The sequence below is a fragment of the Lithobates pipiens genome, unplaced genomic scaffold (genome assembly GCF_037356315.1).
Source record: "Lithobates pipiens isolate NorthernLeopardFrog02 unplaced genomic scaffold, aLitPip1_a1.2 Scaffold_19, whole genome shotgun sequence".
In the NCBI taxonomy this organism is placed as follows: Eukaryota; Metazoa; Chordata; class Amphibia; order Anura; family Ranidae; genus Lithobates; species Lithobates pipiens.
Window position 1 is genome coordinate 70,515,202 of NW_027507764.1, and position 24,242 is coordinate 70,539,443.

General features: G+C 45.0%; 2 protein-coding genes across 3 annotated transcripts in view; one reads left to right on the top strand and one right to left on the bottom strand.

Moving 5' to 3' along the window:
- CROT (carnitine O-octanoyltransferase) overlaps positions 1 to 24,242 on the bottom strand; it is an 87,376-nt gene that overhangs the window by 47,929 nt on the left and 15,205 nt on the right. For both annotated transcript variants that reach the window (XM_077490863.1, XM_077490862.1), the window contains exons 4-5: positions 15,020 to 15,201; positions 10,245 to 10,369 (exon numbers count right to left, since the gene is read on the bottom strand). In XM_077490863.1, the coding sequence (XP_077346989.1) occupies positions 10,245 to 10,369; positions 15,020 to 15,201 (307 nt within the window). The remainder of the gene's footprint in view (positions 1 to 10,244; positions 10,370 to 15,019; positions 15,202 to 24,242) is intronic.
- OLAH (oleoyl-ACP hydrolase) overlaps positions 1 to 24,242 on the top strand; it is a 105,707-nt gene that overhangs the window by 19,407 nt on the left and 62,058 nt on the right. The window lies entirely within an intron of this gene.

Consider the following 24,242-nt stretch of genomic DNA (forward strand, 5'->3'; position numbering starts at 1 on the left):
GGACAAGGCTGCAGATGGACACTGATAAGGCTGCATTGATAGGCATTTAAATGTACGTTTTTTTTCCCTTAAACTTCCCTCCTAAACTTGGGTTGCGTGTTATACGTCGATAAATACGGAAATGTATAGAAGGTAGGGGCCGAAAGTGACTCAAGCTCAGGGGCCCCCACCACCCTAAGTCCTGCCCTGCCCAAGAGGTATACTTAAAGGGGCTGTATAGTCATTTTTATGACTTACCTTTACCTGTGCGGTTTAGGAGATATTCCCCTCGCAATGCACCGCCGACTGCAGCGGAGCATGTGCACAGGGGATTCTCGGCTGAAAGTGCAGCAGACGCCGGACCCTGCCGGAAAGAAATCTCCCGCGCGCATGTACGGGAGTGACGATATCGCAGCTCCGGCCACTCACATCGCGATACTCGGAAGAAACGCAGAGGGAACATGTCAGCTCCCTCGGCGTGGATCGAGCCAGATGTCGGGGCCTTGTTCTAAGGTATTTCATAATGAGCTAGTACGCGGTGCATACTAGCTCATTATGCCTTTTCCTTTGCAAGTCAGGAGAAAAAAAAAAACTTCAGCAGGTATACAACCGCTTTAACCTACCAGGTTTCTCCTGGCCAAAGATGGTGTGACCACCTCAAAGACTGCCATAAAATCTTCTAGGTTGAAGAACTCTCAAAACAGCAGTCTCAGATGTCTCCCTCACTTAGGAGAAAAAAATAAAACTTACAACCCCTGTATTCCTGGGCAGTTTCCTATCCAAGTACTAACTAGGCTTGATCCGAGATCAGGCACCACTGTGGCTCAGATACCCCTGATGCATTGGTCCAACAGAAGACATGAACACTGCCAGATTACTGGACCTGAGGGCAGTGTACCTGCCTCCCCCGGCTGTCAAAAACAAACACGCAGTTCCCCAAGGATGCAGGCCTACAACAACATTGGTCTACTGCTATACAACACCATAGGTATGCAAGTATGCAGGTAGCAAGGTATGCCGTTATGTAGGTACCAGGTATATAAACATTCTTGCTGTTCAGGCATTTATGTACAGTAGTTTAATGCAAATAAGCACACACACTAATATATATATATATATACATATATATACATATACACACACACACACACACACACACACACATATATACACACAGTTTAATACAAAAAAAAAAAAAAAATGGAATTACGTACGGTAATGTCCTTTTCCAGGAGTCTTTCAGGACAGCCACCTTAGAGAGACACTGGCTCCTCCCCTCTTAGGAAACACCGCCTTCATTTTCATGATTTAAGCCTCCTCCTCCCTTCGTTCCTCAGTTCTTCCAGAGTACCTCCGGCCAACTGGGGAGACACAAGAACACGTCAAACAAACAAACTTTTAAGTCTTACCTGACGGCCTCATGTAATGAGTTCCCGATGATCTGCAAAAAACTTGGGTGGGAACCGGTGCTGTCCTGAAAGACTCCTGGAAAAGGACATTACCGTACGTAATTCAATTTTTCCCCAATCGTCTTTCAGGACAGCCACCTTAGAGAGGATAAGCGAGTATATTACCTTAGGGTGGGACCACTGCCTGCAGTACTTTACGGCCAAAGGCTTGGTCTTTGGCTGACAGAAGATCCAGTCTATAATGTTTCATAAACGTAGAAACACTGGACCACGTTGTAGCAGTACAGATCTGTTCAGGAGATGCCCCAGCCCACTCTGCCTGAGAAGTTGCCACTGCCCCGGCTGAGTGTGCTCTAACCCCAACTGGGGGATCTAACCCCCCTGTCACGTAAGCCTGTCCAATGGCTAACCTTAACCATCTAGCTATCGTACGTTTAGAGGCTTTGGAACCCTTCCTAGCCCCAGAAAACAACACAAAAAGTGAATCAGATTTCCTGAACTGACTTTGTGCAATCCAAATAATGAAGAACACATCTTTTAACATCTAATCTGTGAAACATGTGTTCCTGTTCTCTTACTGGATTCGAACAGAAAGTAGGTAGCCCAGTCTCCTGTATTCCTATGGAAACTAGAGGCTACCTTAGGTACAAAAAGGGGCCGGATCTATCTTAAAAACCAAATGATCCGGAAAAACCCTGAAAAAAAGGTGCCCTAATAGAAAGGGCTTCGAGTTCACTTACTCTCCTTGCTGTAGTGATTGCCACCAAAAATACCGTTTTGAGAGTGATCAATTTTAACGAGCAAGGTTCTAACGGCTCAAAAGGTTCCCCTGTGAGAACCTGTAAAACTGAAGCAAGATCCCGACTGGGAAGGGGGCGACCAAAGGCTTGGTCTTCGCCTACTTAAGGTTCTGAAGAACCTTACTATCCCAAGGTCTGACATTAGATGTCTATCCAGAAATACGCTTGAAACGGATACCTGACTCTCCAATGTTTCGGGGCTAACCTTTTATCTGCCCCTGGCTGCAGGGCCTCTAGAACGACCCCCGAACTGTGCTCATTGAAGGAGTTCTCTGAGCACCACCTATTGAACCGCCTCTATACCTTCAGGAAAATGGTCTGAGCTTCCATTTACCTGCAATTCAAAAGAGTGGCTACTAAACAGTCTGAGACCCGTTTGCCGTTCGGTAATTCCTCAGTAGCCAAGCTGCAAGGTTCCACCTGGGGACAGCAGATTGGACTCTGGGAAAGGAGACACTCCTAGACCGGGAAAAAACCCAGGGGAGTTCCACCGACAGGCCCTTCAGAATGGAGAACCACGGCCTCCTGGGCCAATGAGGTGCGATTAGAAAGAGATGGTAATCTCCACCTGAAACTTCCTTAACACTGCAGGAATCAGGACGGGAATCAGGACGGGAATCAGGACGGGAAGGGGGGAAGCATAGCACCTAGAGAGACCCTAAGTCTGTGCTTAGTACGTCTGCCCCCGACATCCCATCTCCCCTGCTCATAGAACAGGAGATGGCTTCTTTCGCGTTTTCCCTTGGGGCAAAAGAAGTCTATCGAAGGAATCCCCCTCCACCGGGTGATCATTTCGAAACCATCCTGTTTGAGAACCTGGTTGCTCTCTCCCCGCGTTCTCCTGCTGAGAAATCTAATACCTGAATTTGCTCTCCTTTCCACCGGATCACTGGAAGGGACAGGAATTTAACATTTGGCCCATCTGAGGGTGGCTTTCGCTAAGGCCCCTAAGGCTCTGCTCCAGAAGCCCCCCGTCTTATTGACGTAAGCCACTGCCAAGGGATTGCCTCCCTGACTCCTACCTAAAGTCCCCAGAGTACTCTCTGAGGGGTCCTGAGAACCGGATCTACTGCCTTGAATATTGGCCAAATCCACTCTAGGCTTTGCGACAGACATGCTCCCCTTTCCACCGAGGGACTTAAAAATACGGGCTGTGTAGTATTATCGCAATGCTCTAGGTCGGCTATTCACTGCTACCCTGCCAGCACAGGACAGTCAGCTGTGACCTTTGCCATTCAGTGATCAGTCGTGAGCCACCGTGCTAAAGCTAGCAACGGACACCCTCGTGATTTGGCACAGGGTGGACTAGAACTCAGACATATGCAATCCAACCGAAGCCTGCGCCTTTGGGAGCCGGCGCGCATTGTCACACGCCACCGCTCCTGGCTTCTTTACCTGAGTTATAACCGAAACCAAGAGTCCTAAGACCCCGTACTGTGGTCACAAACCTTCAAGATGAAATAGTTTGCAGAGGACGGTAACATAACCCCGTCCACTGAACAGCTAGGAGCGTGGATGTCAGTAAGCTCAACCTGACCTTCCTCACTGAGTTCTGACGGTTGCCCTGGAGAAACAGTGCTTTGTCTACCTTCTGGATTTTCTCCAAGGAGGGAAGACCTTTTGTTCTGTTGAGCCCAGCACCTACCCCAGGAAGGTGTCCCCTTGGGAAGGAATTTAAGTTGAGTTTCCCTAGGTTCAGAGGCCAACCCAAGCTCACTAATAGGTCCTTTGTAAGCTGTGGATCCCCGTTCAACTGCGCCAGAGAAGGGACAAACAGGAGAAGATCGTCAAGATACACGATCACAGAGACTACCCTGAGACGCAGGAAGGACAGAACCTCTACCATCGCTTTGGTGAAGATACGAGGGAGAAGGGGATAGCCCAAAGGGGAGTGCTTTGAACTGAAGGTGTAGCACCCCTACAGAGGTTATCACTGCCAGCCTGAGGAAACGCTGGTGGCTCTCTGCGATGGAAATATGCAGGTATGCATCCTTACTATCGATGCCCTGAAACAGTTTTGGTGGAAGAGGTGCCCTCGCCCCGTGACTAAAACCAACCAAAAACTTCTGTAGGTGACCAAGACACCCAGACAATTCAAGTTCAGGATGAGCCTAAACTTTTCCGAAGGCTTGCGAACCACAAATGAGAGAATAGAAGCCTTGCCTGTTTAACCTGCTGGGACCTTTGTTACCACTTCCTATTCCTCAAACTCCTGAAGAGGAAGAAGGGCACATTTTGTCAGCTCAGTGACAAGGAGTCTCAAAAAGGGGAAAAGCTCTGAAAACTCCACACGGTAACCTCTTTTGATGATCACCAACACAAACTGATTGGAGGTGATCATCTCCCACTGGGGGAGGAAGGACCCTTTTTAACTGCTCCCCTTATTTTTTTCTTAAGGGGAAAGGCCTCTTTCTTATAAGCCATGCGATAGCACTGCTTCAAGACCTGGCCCAAACAGCAGGTCTCCTCTAAAGAAGAATTCCACAGAGCTTTGATCTGGACGCCCTGTCCCTCTGCCATGTCTACAGCCTTAAGGCCCTCCAGGCTGAGTTGGTCAGAGCCAAGGACCTTGCGTACAATCGAATGGATTGAGCCGAAGCATCCGCAGAGTATGCCAACTCCTTAAGCAGCGCGGGAAAAGGAGGATAGAAAAGGACTCCTCTGCCGTCATTGCTTCATCTGGATAAGCCAATACTTTGTACTACGAGCCACCACTGTGGCTGCTATGGCAGGCTTAGAGATTTCCTTATGGTAAAACCCAGGCATCTTCAAACCATAGGGTCTGAAAGTACTCCCATGTCCCCAAGGACAGGTCAGTATGCCTGGACGTCTGAGAAAAGGCCGCATCTAACCTGGGGGATTTAATTCCAGATGAGAGCCTCCTCTTCCGCCCAAGGAAACCTTTGCTTTAATGCACCAGAGAAGAAAAGGTTTTCTTTCGGGATCCTGCCATCCTTGATGGCATTGATCAAGACGTCATGGCCCGGGAACACCCGCTCCCCCTAGGCCCTAGTACATCTGATCGTGGGGTGACAGTGCCTCCTAAGTGATTTGAACAGCTCTCAAGAGCCTTTCCACCATATCCAGGGGAAGTTTATACCGTGAGGTTCTTTTGGGTTCCCCATCCAAGTCCTCACCCTCAGTCTCCCCTTGGGAGTCTGAGACGGCCCTGTCAACTTCTTCCTCAACTTCCCTCTGGAACCCTCTGGATTCTCCCTAACCTGTGGGAAGAACAACCATTGGGTTAGGTGGAACACTCTGCTGTGCTAGTGAAAAGAGTGCTCTGGAGCTGAGGGCATTGGAACCTTCACAGAAGCCGCCAGATCTGCACCCTGTTCTGCTGCCTGCTCTCTAATGGCACCCAAACAGAGCTACGGACTGAGCTATCCAGGCCTTTAATACACTCCTAACAAAGTGCCTTAAACCAGGAATTCCCCAAAAGAGGCTCTACATGAAGGACACTTCCTCCAAGAACCAAGGGGGGACCTGCTTAAATCTTTCTGAGATACCGAAGTAAAAGAGAGAGAGCAGCATAAACTTTAAAAAGAAAAGAAAAGAAACACCAGCACTACTTAAGAGGACCACCGGGAGTGCCCCCTCCTAGGATCAATCTCCACCTGGATCCCAGACGCACTGCCCTTCCCCCCGACCACCTAGGGGGAAAACACACCAGTGGAGCTACTGGTTATAAGGTAAGGGAACCCCTCTCCAGGGCTATTACCTTTGGGTGGCTGGTGCCGTTAATTCCAGGAGCACTTGAAGCCACTGCTTCGGACATTCTCCTGTTGAGGAAGAGTGGTACGAACGTGCCTCCGACAGCTACCTGTGCAACTGCAGAAAGAGAGGCTGCACCAGCCGAACGCTAGGTTCCCCTCCACGTGCCGCGTCCGGAACCGGAAGACGCGGATCCAACGAAGAGGTCCGCCCCCACCGGAATTGACGTCGCCCGCCAACCGGTCCGGCCTCTGGCTCCCAGCCGACTGGATACACAGGGGGGCCTTGGACGTCCTCGTTGCAGCGCCCCACTGGGCGAAACGCAGGGATGAACCTCCCCAAAAACTTCCTGCTTTCCCCAAGCGAAGATTGGAGTGCGTATAGAGAAAAAGGTCAGTCAAAAGTTCAGCTTCCCCAGCCGACCGGACTGCCTGTTCCGTTAAAACACCCGCGGGTGAACGAACGGACGACCCTGTAAAACTTCCTGCTTTCCCCAAGCGAAGTTTAGGGTGTATAGACAGTACGAACGCTTCAGCTCCCCGCTGATCCGACTGTCAAGGGCCGACCGATAGACGGTCGGGTAACCGAGTGGGGCCGGGGCTCCGCTCGGATAGCTTCAGTCTCACCAACCGAATTCAGCTAAGGTCCCTTAGCGATGTCTCCCCACCGGAGGAAACACCATAACTGAGGAACGAAGGGAGGAGGAGGCTTAAATCATGAAAATGAAGGCGGTGTTTCCTAAGAGGGGAGGAGCCAGTGTCTCTCTAAGGTGGCTGTCCTGAAAGACGATTGGGAAAAAAAAAAAAAAAAACACAAATGAATGCAATTTAAGTTATGTAAACATGCGTTTATAGAATATGCATGTATGAAAACGTGAGCTTATGCAAACGTGTTTATGCTAGTAAGCAAGCATGCGTTTATTCAACATGTGCTTATGCAAGTAAGCAAACATGCGTTTATGAAAACATGTGTTATGTCCAATCATGTGTAGTCAATGCATCATGCAACCATGTATATATGTAAATATGCATCTATGCAACATGCGTCTACGCGACCACGTATCTATGGAAACATTCAACATGCGACATGTGTCTATGCAAACATGCGACATGTGCTTTATACAAAAACGTGAAAACATGTCTTATGCAAACAAGCAACGTGTCTATGAAAAAAATGCATCTATGCGACATATCAATGCACACATGTACACAAACATGCGTTTCATGCAACACGCGCTTGACGCAAACATGCCTGTCCTGCAACATGCGCTTGGCGCAAACTTGCCTCCCCTGCAACATGTGTTTGACGCAAACATCGTTTTAAGTCAGTTTGCAAGCATGCGCCTGCTGAACTGCACCAGGCCCCATACTAGTTTGCAGGATTAGCCAAGCACATATGCATCCAATGCAGCCTCTATGCTTCTTCAGAACAGTGCACACTAAGCTGGAGTCAATCCTTAAAGTGTATCGACAGATAGTTGTACAAGCCCCCAGGATTAAGCAGTAAGTATACAAGAATACCTTTTTGCAGAATATAATGACTTATCTGGTCACATAGCTCTTATGTGGCCACAGCCAAAGTTATGCTTCAGAGGCCTTGCTGATCCTTCAGCCCACATGGTTCACCAGAAAATGGCTGCCCAATGCACCTGAGAATTACACACGGCATGGCCAACAGCACATGGCCCCCAGTGGCCACCAGGAGAAAAAACAGACAGTCAGATCTTTTTTTTTTTTTTGCAACATGCAGACTTACCATTCCTGCCGCAGGAAGCCTAGGAGTCTAACAGGAGTCCAGCCTTCACCCTTCACCCATCACGGCGGGCTGTGTCATAAAAAGAACTGGGTCCCCCCTAATCTTCTGTCACCCTAATCTGGGGTCCACTCCCCTGGACCTGTTAAGCACCCTGCAGGAAAACCCCTTGGTCAGAACAAACACTGCACAGGGTTCTATTACGCAGGGTCCAGCACCATAAGGCGGCATTACAGGCAAACCTTGAGGAACCCCCTCTCCTTCCAATGAGGCTCGGGTACTATCCATTTTGGCTGACAGCTCTTTCAAATGGATCCAAATAAAGTCCACAATTCTAAATAGAACCGTCCAAGTATGCTCCCAGAGCACATGCATCACATCAGTGACCACCACCTTACAGACACTGGCAAAAAACTGAAGTACTTCCTGTGTAGGAGGGTTATATAGGGAAGGACTTCCTGTTTGATGGAGCTGATTGATCTACCAGTGTCCATTTACCTATAGGTGGCGTATAAATTGTGAAAAAAACAATCAGCGCTAAAATAAATGACAGGGTAAATGTGTGAAATCGCCAATATATGTGACTGCACAGCTACTGAACACTTACAGTGATACACCACACCAAATACACTATTGTTTTCTAAATAGTACAGCTGTGCGTCTCATTAAACAACGTGCATACAAAATTTATCGTAAACATTTCATGATCAAAAAAATAAATAAAAAATCTACTGATGAAGGCCAATGAGATGCCGAGACGCGTTTAGAGGGGAGGAGCCGAATGTGCGAAGCTTCGTCAGTGTAGATTTGCGGTAAATGAAGTGATGATTTGAGACATGCCGTTTTAAAGTTTTTATCTTGTAAGTGGATTTGTTATGGGGGCTTTTAATAAACATGCAAAACAGAGTAAACTATGGCACCTAGTGATTGAGCGTGATTGAGCACTTATGAGAAAGTGAAGGAAGGTTCATCTGACGGCAATACAAGCGCTGATTACCCACACAGAGGAGCAGTCTAGAGACTGTAGGGTTACCATTGGAGAATGAAAGTTGATCCATTGTGGTGGACACGAGGAGTGATTGGTCTATACTTTTACATTCATCTTTGAGGTGAGAAGGCACTTTAGCTGGTGGAGGTGTGCACTGGATATTGGTCCTTTTGAGGTCGAACACACACACAGCGGTGATTGTTTTGGAAGCATTGACACAAATGAACTGTTTTTTTAAATTTTTTTGACATTTTCATTTTTTTATTTAAAATTTATTTATTTTTGATCATAAAATGTTTAATATAAATTTTGTATGCACAATGTTTAATGAGACACAGCGCTGCACTATTTAGAAAACAATATTGTATAACCCAAGTATTATTATAATAACCAGCTCTGTGTCCTGTGATGTACAATAAAGAAATGTATATTTATTTGTATCATGTATATAATATGAGGTTAAACCTTAACACGTTTAATATGCATGCACTCAGGCCCTTGCACTACATATTTGAAAGGAAATTTAATAAGAAAAAAATTGTTCAATGTACGGCCAGCTTTTTTTTAATATAATGCAAAGGTAATTGGCTACGGCAAAAAAAATCAAATACGTGTGTGTGTGTGTGTGTGTGTGTGTGTGTGTGTGTGTGTGTGTGTGTGTGTGTGTGTGTAAATAGCGCTTAAAATTTCTCTAACACGTTAAATTGTTTTAAGGTGAAAATTTTGCGCCAAAAAATAAAAAATGATTTATACAAACAGTGTGCAAAAAGTCTTTCAAATTCAACTTCAATTGTATTTTGTTCTTCACTATAACATATGCGTCAAATGAAGATCCATAAAACCTTAATCACCCATTAAAGTGAAAACTCACCAGAATGAATGGCAGCTTAAAACTACAGGCAGCAAAAACGGGTCAGTAATAAGCAGGGTTTCCCTTTAAATATGCTGCAGCCTCTGTCCAGCTTCTCCAAAACTTGGGCTCCACCAAAGGTGCATCAGATTGCTGTATAGACAAAGCTCACATACCAGAGCAACAAAAGGGGGTCTATAGTGTAGTATGTAAATCAATAGTGAATACACTAATTACACACACTGCTCACCAAAGATAAACAAGGAAAAAGATAAACGAGGGTATTACCACAACAAACACATATATCCATGAGATCTTCCACCGTGATGAAGATATCCACCCGAAAATATGTTCCACCGAACAGACAGAATACAAACTCACCAGAGATAGTGCCGCCCAGTAATAAGCAGCATATCCCACCAGTTGAAAATATGTGATTGATGCCCCATTTAAGGCAACTCCGGCTTCTTCACCTTCCCCACCAGGGCCAATTGGTGTCAGATAGCTGTGAAAAATAAAGCTCACACAACACAGCAATACACAGGGACTAAAGTGTAGTATAGTTAAAGTTATTAGCTAAATAATTGCTAAACAGGCAGTGCAAGCAAAAGTAAACCCCTCAGCACTTACATCAGCAACCACCACTCATGTACCAATATGGCAGCGTGACCTCATGCACAAAGCTCCAGCCAACGCGTTTCACCCAAGCATGCACCCTCAGGGTTCTAAACAGGGGTTAAAATAGTACTTACCAGTCTTAAAGTAGTTGGCAATCGAGTCTCTTGTGACACCTGGGATCTTACAAGTGTTGAAGAGATTTTTAAATTGGTGCATATCCAGTGGTCTATTACCAGCCTTGTGCACCCCCAGCCTCTCCCTAGAAGAGACACAGACCTGTACATTAGTGTAAAATAACCCACTGTAAAAAAAACTGCATTCTGTAGAGTTTAGTGATGGTGACTGTAATGCACCTTAAAGAGGCGTTTCAGCCATTTCTGTGTTTATTAAAAAAAGTCAGCAGCTATAAAAAGTGTAGCTGCTGACTTTTTAAAAACACACACTCACTGAAGGGATATTTAGCTTAACCACTGACTCACCTGTCTCACGATCCAGCGATGCGGTCGCATGAAGCCTCGGCTCTCTCTGACACCGGCTGGGCACCCGGCTGTGACAGCGAGTGGCTTCACAGTCGGGTTAGCAACGGAACGTGCCCAAGTCGCGATGTGCCCCATCAATGGGCGGGCAATCTTCTGGGACCTGTGACGTGTCCCAGAAGATTGCAGGAAGGGGGAGGGGGAGAGGGGGGGGGGGGAGAGAGAGAGAGAGAGAGAGAGAGAGAGAGAGAGAGAGAGAGAGAGAGAGAGAGAGAGAGAGAGAGAGAGAGAGAGAGAGAGAGAGAGAGAGAGAGAGAGAGAGAGAGAGAGAGAGAGAGAGAGAGAGAGAGAGAGAGAGAGAGAGAGAGAGAGAGAGAGAGAGAGAGAGAGAGAGAGAGAGAGAGAGAGAGAGAGAGAGAGAGAGAGAGAGAGAGAGAGAGAGAGAGAGAGAGAGAGAGAGAGAGAGAGAGAGAGAGAGAGAGAGAGAGAGAGAGAAATTCCGCTCAAGCCGCCTAGGCACCTGTCAAAACTAGGTATCAAAAGAATGACATGCTAAATGTGGCATGTCCGGGGGTAAGGTGTACTTAAAACTTAACTTCCACTTTGGGTGGATGTAAATCCGATTCATGAAATTTGAGCTGGGCACATATATCTGCAGCGTTTTCTTATCTCTCTTCAAAGCCCCAAGTCCCATTGCTTTCTCCTACTCTGTTCTTCTGTTATCAGCATGATAACTTCTGACAAGTTCTCAGACAACTGTGATAAAACCAGCCTGAATTTTGTGTCAGGGTGGGTGCTATAAATAGATTAGTAGAGAGCTGGTCTATTCACAGCACAGCAAGTCTCTGCCTATGTGGAGGGGGAGGGGGGGTGCCTTTCCTCCAATCGGCAGTCTCACAGTGTATGGCAAGAATCTACACCCACAGTTGAATCAGGAAAAGTAAATTCTAACAGGACGAACACCTTCTAAAACAGCCTTTCTCAACCTTTTCAACACAGAGGAACCCTTGAAATAGTTCTCCAGTTTCAAGGAACCCCTGAAAAAAATGACAAATCTACAAACTCATGATACATTAGTGTGATGGTCAGCGAGAAGAATGGTCCTTACACTTGGTCATTGGGAAGAATTATCTCCTTACAGATAACTAAAAATATCAATGGTGTCAGTGGGAACTTATCTGAGAGGCAGAAATTGCCCAATGCTGAAGGAATCCCTAGCAACCTCTGGAGGAACCCTAGGGTTCCACGAAACCCTGGTTGAGAATCACCATTCTAAACAGTATATAAAACTGAAGACAGCAGATTTACAAGTAAAACTTATGTAGGAAGATTTGTTTCATCTCTGTTTATCATCGGAGGCTTTTTACTTCACTGAGTATAGGAGAGGGTTTACATCCAATTTAAAGTAGAACTATAGGAAAAACTTTTTTTTTCATTTTGGATAGAGCACGGGAGGGTTATAACCCGTCAGACTTTTTTTTCCCCCCCATCACCTGTGTCCCATTGCGGATATTTACCTTTTCTTCCTGTCCCATAGCCAAACAGGAAGTGAGAAAATTCCTGCAAAATAAGGGAATACCTTGGGGGGCCCCCCATGGTCACCGCAACTGGTGTACCCATTGAAAGATTTCCCCTCTATTACTTTTCTGGGGACAACCCAAAATCTCCTTAACAGGGTCACAGACAGGGGTTCTAATCCATCTTCATTTTATTCAAAGCTAAAAAAAAAGTTTTGCCTTTAAATTATATTTTAAGGAGCCAGTACTTGTAATTTTATCCAACAAATTTCAAAGACCAAATTGTTTATTAAAGGACAGAGCTACACAACCTGCAGCCCCCTTCATTTAAAAAAAAAAAAAAAAAAAAAAAAAAAAAAAAAGAAGACTATAAGACCCAGAAGCCCCTAACTTAGGTATTTCTAAATAAAGGGCCAGTTTATGGTCCTTCGGAGTTTAGGGGGCCGGACTGTTGCCAATGGGAGTAAACAATCCCCCATCATTGGTATTAGGTGACGGAATAGTGCTGCATTGTCGGGGGTCAGTGGCAGGAATTCTTCCCAATTGTCGGGGGTCAGTGGCAGGAATTCTTCCCCATTGTCGGGGGTCAGTGGCAGGAATTCTTCCCCATTGTCGGGGGTCAGTGGAAGGAATTCTTCCCCATTGTCGGGGGTCAGTGGCAGGAATTCTTCCCCATTGTCGGGGGTCAGTGGCAGGAATTCTTCCCCATTGTCGGGGGTCAGTGGCAGGAATTCTTCCCCATTGTCGGGGGTCAGTGGCAGAAATTATTACCCATTTTCGGTGTTAGTGAAAAGAACAGTGCCCCATTATTGGTGTCAGTTGGAGGACAAGTGCCTCTTATTAGTGGGAGGAATAGTGCCCCAAGGATTGGATACAGGCAAGCAAATGACACAGTGAGAAACACTGCCCTAGGTCACCCAAGATGTAGCCCTGCACTCTCGGGCCAAAGGTTTGTGGACACCTGAGTATAATGTCTCTCATTAAAACAATGTGGGATAGATAATGCACTAGGCTGTTGCATCCCCTTGTATGCTTTTTTTTTTTTTTTTTTTTTTAAGTTTGCTTCAAAACAAGTTTTGCATCCCCATACATGTCTAAGAGAATGCGAAACCTGCTTAAAGCAGGTTAACTGCAGGTCAGAAGGAGGTCAACTGCAGGTGGTAAAATAAACAAGTGAATTCTGTATCATCACAGAAGCGTCTTAATTGGAATTCAAACTAACGAAATTCAATAAAAGGCCACAGTTTGTGGAAACAGGCCCTTAGGCTGATCTGAATTGGTTCTACAGTGCATCCGGAAAGTATCCACAGCGCTTTACTTTTTACACATTTTGTAATGTTACAGCCTTGTCCCAAAATGGATTAAATTCATTATTTTTCTCAAAATTCTACAAACAATACCCCATAATGACAACAAGAAATAAGTTTGTTTGAAATCTTTGCAAATTTATTAAAAATAAAAAACGAAAAAAATAAAAAATCCCATGTACATAAGTATTCACAGCCTTTGCCATGACACTCAAAATTGAGCGGAGATGCCTCCTGTTTCTACTGATCATCCTTGAGATGTTTCTACAACTGCATTGGAGATCACTTGTGATAAATTCAGTTGATTGGACATGATTTGGAAAGGCACACACTTGTCTATATAAAGGTCCCACAGTTAGTTCATGTCAGAGCACAAACCATGCCATAAAGTCCAAGATATTGTCTGTAGACCTCCGTGACAGGATTGAATGGAGGCACAGATCTGGGGAAGGGCACAAAAACATTTCTGCAGCATTGAAGGTCCCAATGAGCACAGTGGCCTCCATCATCCGTAAATGGAAGAAGTTTGGAACCACCAGGACTCTTCCTAGAAAGAGCTGCCCGGCCAAACTGAGCGATCGGGGGAGAAGGGTCTTAGTCAGGGAGGTGACCAAGAACCCGATGGTCACTCTGACAGAGCTCCAGCATTTCTCTGTAGAGAGAGGAGAACCTTCCAGAAGAAAAACCATCTCTGCAGCACTCCATCAATCAGGCCTGTATGGTAGAGTGACCAGACGGAAGCACCTTAAGAACTCTCAGACCATGAGAAACAAAAAATTCTCTGGTCCGAAACAAAGATTGAACTCTTTGGCCTGAATGGCAAGTGTCATGTCTGGAGGAAACCAGGCACCGCTCATCACCTTGCTAATACCATCCTTACAGTGAAGCATGGTGGTGGCAGCATCATGCTGTGGGGATGTTTTTCAGTGTTGGGACCTGGGAGACTCATCAGGATTGAGGGAAAAATGAATGCAGCAATGTACAGAGACATCCTTGATAAAAACCTGCTCGAGAGTGCTCTGGATTGCCTACTGAGGCAAAGGTTCATCTTCCAACAGGACAAGGACCCTAAGTACACAGCCAAGATAACACAGGAGTGGTTATGTGACAACTCAGTGAATGTCCTTGAGTGGCCCAGCCAGAGTCCAGACTTGAACCCGATTGAACATCTCTGGAGAGATATGAAAATGGCTGTGCACCAATACTCCCCATCCAACCTGATGGAGCTTCACAGGTCCAGAAAAGGAGAATGGGAGAAAATTCCCAACAATAGGTGTGCCAAGCTTGCAGCATCATACTCAAAAAGACTTGAGGCTGTAATTGGTGCCAAAGATGCTTCAACAAAGTATTGAGCAAAGGCTGTAAATACTTCTGTACATGGGATTTTTTTTGTCTTTAATTTTTTATAAATTTGCAAAGATTTCAAACAAATTTCTTTCACATTGTCATTATGGGGTATTGTTTGAGGAAAATAATGAATTGAATCCATTTTGGAATAAGGCTGTAACATAACAAAATGTGGAAAAAGTGAAGTGTTGTGAAAACTTTCCGGATACACTGTATGCGATATATAAAAATAAATAAATCTTGGCACGATTAGAATGCCCACCTTCTAATGAGTTCCCAGTATTTAAGAGTGTACCACGTAGCTAAGCAGCCTCTCTCCAGTTGGGTGCCAGGCTTGGCAGGCCAGTAATGTTCTAGGTAAGGACCAGGACCCCCAAAGTTGACATTGAGTTGGGAAGGCATTCGAACATCGAGGTATGCAGCATTCAACCACCATTCTTCCAACTGTAAGAGAAGGCAAAGATGTCTGCTAATTTACATGTCAATTCTCATAAAAAATATGGATTAAAACACAAAAAAAACACAACCCAATCAGGTAACATGTAAGCACTGTCCCAACATAGGCAGCCCAGAGCAGGATGACATGATAAAAGTGGCTAACAGTTTGTGGACGCCTGACAATCATGCCTATATGAATTTGTTGGGCACCCCATTCCAAAACCATGGGCATTAATATGCATTTGTTCCAAGTGGTAAACATGGCCCTGTCCTCACTTTGTTGGACTTGAGGATGTGCTTTACCAGCTTTTTGCTGCCCTGTCACCATTTTTTTTTGAGATGTGTTGCTGCCATCAATTTCAAAATTACTTTTTTTCTTAAAATGGTACCTTTTCTCACTTTAACCACTTGCCGACCAGCGCACGACGATGTATGTCGACAGAATGGCACGGGCAGGCAAATGGGCGTACATGTACGTCCCTTTAAATTTGCCGCCCTGCCATCGGGAGCGCGCCGCCGGCGGCGCGCTCCCGCGCTGGTCGGGGCCCCGGTGAGTCCGGACGCGGGACCCGCGGACTCGATCGCCGCGGGCATCCCCGCGATCGTCTCACGGAGCGGCCGAATGGAGAAGTGCCGTTGTAAACAACATTTCTCCATTCTGCCTAGCAACTAGTGACGCTGATCTCTGCTCCATGTGATTGGAGCAGAGATCAGTGTTCTCTAAATGAAAGCCCAACCCCCCCACAGTAACACGCCCCTAGGAACACTTAACCCCTACACTGCCACCCACTGGTTAACCCCTTCACTGCCAGTGTCATTTACACAGGAATCACTGCATTTATATAGCAGCGATTACTGTATAAATGACAATGATCCCAAAAATGTGTCAAAAATGTCCTATGGGTCCCCCACAATGTCGCAGAAAAAAAATAAAATAAATAAAAATAAATAAATCGCTGATCGCCGCCATTACTAGTAAAAAAAAAAAAAAAAAAAAAAAATTATTAATAAAAATGCTATAAAAAACTATCCCTATTTTGTAAATGCTGTAACTTTTGCGCAAACCAATCAATAATCGCTTATTGCGATTTTTTTTACAAAAAATATGTAGAAGAATACGTATCGGCCTAAACTGAGGGAAAAAAAAAAGTTTTTTTTATATATTTTTGGGGGATATTTATTTTAACAAAAAGTAAAAAATAATGTGTTTTTTTCAAAATTGTCGCTCTATTTTTGTTTATAGCACAAAAAATAAAAACCGCAGGGGTGATCAAATACCACCAAAAGAAAGCTCTATTTGTGGGGAAAAAAAAGGACGTCAATTTTGTTTGGGAGCCACGTTGCACGACCGCGCAATTGTCAGTTAAAGCGACGCAGTGCCGAATTGCAAAAAGTGGTCTGGTCTTTGACCAGCAAATTGGTCCGGTCTGAAAGTGGTTAAACAGGTGATATGTTTTCCATTTTCTTTTTTGAATAAAATATGAGCTTATGAGTTTTAACAATCATTGCATTCTGCTGATTTTACACAGCGTCCCAACTTTTTGGGAATGAGGTTGTAGATTGATGTTTTTTGACGTTTTTACAGCAGCTGTTTGTGGCTGTAGATGTTTTTTTCTACAGTCATTAAACTCTCCATCATGTTATCCTATGTGTTCATGCACACATTCAGCAGTTTTGGGCAGTGGCGTTTGGTTTTAGTTTTTTTTTAGTTCAATTTTGGCCTCATCTGACCAGAGCACCTTCTTCCACATGTTTGCCGAGTCCCCCACATGGCTTTTCACAAACGGGACTTCTTATGGCTTTCTTCTTTCCATTATTCCATAAAGACCAGATTTGTGGAATGCACAACTAATAGTTGTCCTGTGGACAGATTCTCCCACCTGAGCTGTAGATCTCTGCAGCTCCTCCAGAGTTACCATGGGCCTCTTGGCTGCTTCTCTGATTAATGCTCTCCTTGCCCGGCCTCTCAGTTAAGATGAATGGCCATGTCTTCTTGGTAGGTTTGCAGTTGTGTCATATGCTTTCCATTTTCAGATGATGGATTGAACGCTTGAGATTTTTTTTTTTATAACCCAACCCTGCTTTAACTAGTTGCTGACCGCCGGCCGTCAAATGACGGCCAGGTGGCGCAGCTATTGTGGCGGGAGGTCGTCATATGACGGCCTCCCGTTTAAACAGGGATGCGCGCGATCGTGCGCGCGCATCCCTGTTTCTTCGGTGGCGGCGTGTCACGGAGACACCGCTCGCCACCGAAGGGGGTGAACAGCCATTCGTTATGGCTGTTTACCATGTGATCGGCCGTGATGAAGTCACGGCCGATCACAGATGGTCACACCCCGTACGTGCACGGCGCATGCGCGCGATCGCGAGCTGCGCGTGCACGTCGGTGGCGGCGTGTTCCCCGGGAACACTGCTCGTCACCGACACTGGTAAACAGCCATTGGCTGGCTGTTTACCCACGTGATCGGCTGTGATCCTTTCACAGCCGATCACTAAAATGTAAACAAACCGCGGTAACGGGATGTTACCGGGTTCTCCTCCTCACACACCGATCGTGTGTGAGGAGGAGATTGCGGTAACATCTCGTTACCGCATACAGTGTACACCAAACATACTGATTGCCCCCCCCCCCAATAAAGAGGACCTGTCACCACCCCTCATAGTACCTGTCAATCACAGTCCATCAGAGTACCTGTCACAGTCCATCAGAATATTTGAGTACCTGTCCCGGCCCATCAGAGTACCCGAGTACCTGTCCCGGCCCATCAGAGTACCCGAGTACCTGTCCCGGCCCATCAGAGTACCCGAGTACCTGTCCCGGCCCATCAGAGTACCCGAGTACCTGTCCCGGCCCATCAGAGTACCCGAGTACCTGTCCCGGCCCATCAGAGTACCCGAGTACCTGTCCCGGCCCATCAGAGTACCCGAGTACCTGTCCCGGCCCATCAGAGTACCCGAGTACCTGTCCCGGCCCATCAGAGTACCCGAGTACCTGTCCCGGCCCATCAGAGTACCCGAGTACCTGTCCCGGCCCATCAGAGTACCCGAGTACCTGTCCCGGCCCATCAGAGTACCCGAGTACCTGTCCCGGCCCATCAGAGTACCCGAGTACCTGTCCCGGCCCATCAGAGTACCCGAGTACCTGTCCCGGCCCATCAGAGTACCCGAGTACCTGTCCCGGCCCATCAGAGTACCCGAGTACCTGTCCCGGCCCATCAGAGTACCCGAGTACCTGTCCCGGCCCATCAGAGTACCCGAGTACCTGTCCCGGCCCATCAGAGTACCCGAGTACCTGTCCCGGCCCATCAGAGTACCCGAGTACCTGTCCCGGCCCATCAGAGTACCCGAGTACCTGTCCCGGCCCATCAGAGTACCCGAGTACCTGTCCCGGCCCATCAGAGTACCCGAGTACCTGTCCCGGCCCATCAGAGTACCCGAGTACCTGTCCCGGCCCATCAGAGTACCCGAGTACCTGTCCCGGCCCATCAGAGTACCCGAGTACCTGTCACAGTCCATTAGAGTACCGAGTACCTGTCACGGTCCATTAGAGTACCGAGTACCTGTCACAGTCCATTAGAGTACCGAGTACCTGTCACAGCCCATCTGAGTACCCGAGTACCTGTTCCAGTCCATCTGTGTACCAGAGTACCTGTCACCGCCCTTCAGAGTACCCAAATACCAGTCACCAAACCATCAGAGTACCTGCCACCAGGCCATCAGAGTACCTGAGTACCTGTCACCAGGCCATCAGAGTACCTGAGTACCTGTCACCAGGCCATCAGAGTACCCGAGTACCTGTCACCAGGCCATCAGAGTACTCGAGTACCTGTCACCAGGCCATCAGAGTACCCGAGTACCTGTCACCAGGCCATCAGAGTACCCGAGTACCTGTTCCAGTCCATCTGAGTACCCGAGTACCTGTCACAGTCCATCTGAGTACCCGAGTACCTATTTGCAGCCCATGTCTCATAGAATATACGTTGGGGTGTTTACTTTCCAAAATGGGGTCATTTTGTGGGTAATTTCACTGTCCTGGTGGTCCAGGACCTTCAAAAGTGTGATGGGTAGGAATGAAATGAGATGTGTCATTTATGCTCCTAGAACGCCTGAACGTACTACTTCAATGTTCGGCCTCTCTATGTGGTCAGGCTGTGTAAAAGTCCTACACATGTGGTATCGCCATACTCGGGAGGAGTAGCAGAATGTATTTTGGGGTGTAATTTTTGCTATATACATGCTATGTGTTAGAAATATCTTATAAATTGACAATTTTGTGTAAAAAAAAAAAATGCGTTTTAATTTTTTTCCACATATTCCAAAAACTTCTGGAAAAAAATGAACCGTTCAAAAGACTCATTATGCCTCACAGATTATACGTTGGGGTGTTTGCTTTCCAAAATGGGGTAATTTTATGGGAAATTCCATTGTGCTGGTACTCCAGGGCCTTCAAAAGTGTAATAGGTGGTTGAGAAATGAGATGCGTCATTTTTGCTCATAGAACGTCTGAAGGTACTACATCAATGTTAGTGCTCTGTATGTGGCCAGGCTGTGTAAAAGTCTCACACACGTGGTATCGCTGTACTCGGGAAGAGTAGCAGAATGTATTTTGGGGTGTAATTTTGGCTATATACATGCTATGTGTTAGAAATATCTTATAAATTGACAATTTTGTGTAAAAAAAAATGCGTTTTAATTTTTTTCCACATATTCCAAAAACTTCTGGAAAAAAATTAACCATTCAAAAGACTCATTATGCCTCACAGATTATACGTTGGGGTGTTAGCTTTCCAAAATGGGGTAATTTTATGGGAAATTCCATTGTCCTGGTACTCCAGGGCCTTCAAAAGTGTAATAGGTGGTTGAGAAATGAGATGCGTCATTTTTGCTCGTAGAACGTCTGAAGGTACTACATCAATGTTGGTGCTCTGTATGTGGCCAGGCTGTGTAAAAGTCTCACACATGTGGTATCGCCGTACTCGGGAAGAGTAGCAGAATGTATTTTGGGGTGTAATTTGTTGTATACATATGCTGTGTGTGAGAAATAACCTGATAATATGACAATTTAGTAAAAAAAAAAAAAAAAAAAAAAAAATCTTCATTTTGCAAAGAATTGTGGGAAAAAATGACAACTTAAAAAAACTCACCATGCTACTTACTTAATACCTTGGGATGTCTACTTTGTAAAAAGGGGTCATTTGGGGGGTATTTGTACTTTCCTGACTAGTTAGAGTCTCAAGAAATTAGGTACACCTGATGTACTGAAGGCCTGATCAGAAGTGATGAATTTTCAGTGATTGGCACCATAGATTGTAGACTCTATAACTTTCACAAAGACCAAATAATATATACTAATGTGGGTTATTTTTACCAAAGATATGTAGCAGTATAAATTTTGGCCAAAATTTATGAAGAAAAATTACTAATTAGCAAAAATTTATGACAGAAACGAAGAAAAAGGCATTTTTTTCACAAAATTTACGTTTTATTTTATTTATAGCACAAAAAATAAAAAACCCACTAGTGATTAAATACCACTAAAAGAAAGCTCTATTTGTGTGGAAAAAAGGACGCAAGTTTCATATGGATACTGTGTTGGATGACTGAGTAATTGTCATTCAAAGTGTGAGAGCGCTGAAAGCTGAAAATTGGTCTGGTCAGGAAGGGGGTGTAACTGCACTGTACTGAGGTGGTTAAACTTCTCCACAACTTTATCCCTGACCTGTCTGGTGTGTTCCTTTGCCTTCATGATGCGTTTTGCTCACCAAGTTTCTCCAACGAACCTCTGAGGGCTTCACAGAACAGCTGTATTTATACTGAGATTAAATTACACACAGGTAGACTCTATTTACTAATTGGGTGACTTCTAAGGGGCAATTGGTTCCACTAGATTTTAGTTAGGGGTATAAAAAAAAAACATGTATTAAGTGGATATCATTTGTATTAAAGAGAGCCTTTTAAATCATCAGTATATGTAAACAGGTAATTATATCATATAATCAGAATGAGGAAAGGAATGCCGATAACTGGCTTGTGTTTACTTTGTGATCAGCTGTCACTGGACACAGCTGATCATGTGGTAAAGGGCCATTGTGATTGGCCTTATCGGTGATCAGTTGTGTTCTAAAGACGCAGCGTTCAAAGAGCGTGCCCCAGGAGGAGCACGGGCAGCGCAATCACCGGGGGACATCCATGGACGCCCTCCCGACAATGTAAGCCCATGCTGTAGCTGTCTTTCGGCTATAGCACGGACAGGAAGGGGTTAAATAGCCTTTTTTGGTTTGTGGTGTTCAGATGCAGTGTAGTTCCGCTTTAATCCTCGTTCTTCAGGCTATCTTTTCTTTATTTTCACCTGGTGATCCTGCTAGTACCATACTTTCTGTCCCTTAGTATCTACGCTTTTTTCTCTTGTATCTAGGAGGGCAGCCATGGTTGTTACACAGGCTGGACTTCACACGTCTGCCTTTGTTCATCTCCATTACATGGTGAATTGATAGGACTAGTAGCCGACGCAATAAATTTCGCTTTTTCTTTCGTTTTTTAATTAGGTGATGAGGGCACTGCATTTTGGCAAGACCGACAAGTATTTTCTGTACTGGCTGAGAATGCTCTTAGCATGAAAAGTAAAAATGAATGCAGCCACCACATCTAGGGACTGGCAATATATTACAATTTTGTTTTGGTGTTTAGCTGTTTTGTAATTCAGGGACAGGAGTCACTTTAAGAACAAGCTTACCTTGAGCAAATAAGAGCTCAGTGGTTATAAACTCTTGAACCGATGCCTAAATAAATCTGATTAGAATTTATATAAATAGGCAGCACAGCCAGTCTTATGTTTTGTACATTAGATCTCAGGTTCCTGCCTTTCCATTTTAAGTAAATCTGTCTGTAAACCGGTTTATTACTTATAACCCCGTGTAAGCTGACACTGATCCTGGGACAGGAGCTCTTATGTTACTCATCTACATCTACACTGTATACCTCCATTTACTAAAGCCGAGACTTACAACTAACCTGCCTATAGAACATGAGACAATTCTTAGCCCGTTTCAAATCCTAAAGCTAAAAAAATATATACTGCAACTCTGTAATCATTACTACATCATAACATGAATTTTTAAATACAAGCAATGTGTGTACCTAAATTTGACGTGCTGTGCCTCTTGCAGTCCCTATACAGCAGGGCTGTAAAGTGAGAGAAAGAAGCAGTACAAGCAGTCAATTGATCAATGCGCTGACAAAGAAGCATGCTGACAGGAGGGGAAAGAAATGTGACATAAAAATGAGCTCATCACCATTCTGCTTCTCCTTTCACTGTCCATTCACAGGCTGGGGGCAGGTCAAGGACAATCTGTGCTCAGACGAAGTCGTTTCAAAGCTAAAAACTCCCTATGTGATAGAATAATAGAAATGGCATTTCCTTTTTAAAAAGGAGACATTTGTGATTAATTAGACCCCTCGTTTTACCTATGGACCCCACTGAAGCTGATCAAGCACAGAACATGCTTGGTTAGTTTATTTGCCCGTCACAGCGGCCAACAAATGACAGCTCTGAACCCAGAAGTGACCATACACATTGCTTCCAGGTTCATTCACCATAAGAGAGATACAGGTGTCCACTCTACCTGCTGACCCCTGCCATACTGGTCCTGAGCCCGCAGGAGGGACACCAGAGCCCAGGATATACGGTGAGGTCAGACGATGGAAGGGATTGTGCGACTTCACAGCTGTTCAAATCACTTTCACCTAAAAGCCGACATTCAGCTTGACTGTTTAACCACTTAAGGACTGGGCCTCGTTTTGGAATTTAGGTGTTTATATGTTTAAAACATTTTTGTTTGCTGGAAAATTACTTAGAACCCCTAAACATTATATATTGTTTTTTTCGAACACCATAGAGAATAAAATGGCGGTTATTGCAATACTTTTTTTCACACCGTATTTGCGCAGCAGTCTTACAAGCACTCTTTATTTGAAAAAAAAAAAAAAAAAAAAAGATCACTTTTTGGAATAATAAAAAAAAAAAAAAAAAAAAAAAACACAACAGTAAAGTTAGTCCAATATTTTTTTTTATATTGTGAATGATAATGTTACGCCGAGTAAATTGATACCCAACAAGTCAAGCTTCAAAATTGCACCTGCTCGTGGAATGGCGTCAAACTTTTACCCTCAAAAATCTCCATAGGCGACATTTTAAAAGTTCTACAGGTTGCATGTTTTACGCTACAGAGGAGGTCTATGGATAGAATTATTGCTCTCACTCTACGGATCGCGGCGATACCTCACATATGTGGTTTGAGCACCGTTTTCATATGCGGGCGCTACTCACGTATGCGTTTGCTCCTGCACGCGAGCTCATCGGGACAGATCGCTTTAAAAAAAAAAAAAGTTTTTTTTCTTATTTATTTTACTTAATTTTATTAATTTTTTCACCGTTTAAAAAAAAAAAAAAAAAAATTCTGCATCACTTTTTTATTCCTATTACAAGGAATGTAAACATTCCTTAAAAAAGCATGACAGGTCCTCTTAAATATGAGATCTGGGGTCAAAAAGTCCACAGAACTCATATTTGGACTAAAAGTGCAATAAAAAATAAATAGACATTTGAAAAAATTACTTTGAAAAAATGTGCCTTTAAGAGCTATGGGCGGAAGTGACTTTTTGACGTTGCTTCCGTCTGCTATGGTATGGAGACGGGTGGGGGGCCATCTTAGCCTTACTTGTCTCCATACCCAGGCACCGAGAGGACCCGATCGCCTCCGCTGCAGAGATCACCATTATTGTAAACAGGACCGGCTCCTGAAAAGATGGAGGACTCGGTTGTGGCAGAAGCTGCTGCTGTTACCGAGATATCCCTCTTCAAAATGCCAACGTATAGCCAGTCGGCAAGTGATTAAAACAAATGGCTTTCAGGCCGCTGCTACTAGCCACTGTTTCTAAACGGCATTGCTAGATAAGTGCTTAATGTAAAACCCATTCAGTTTAACTGCTTAAAGACCGCCTACCGCAGATATACTGCGGCAGTGCAGCTCTACTGCTCCGGGTCCGGC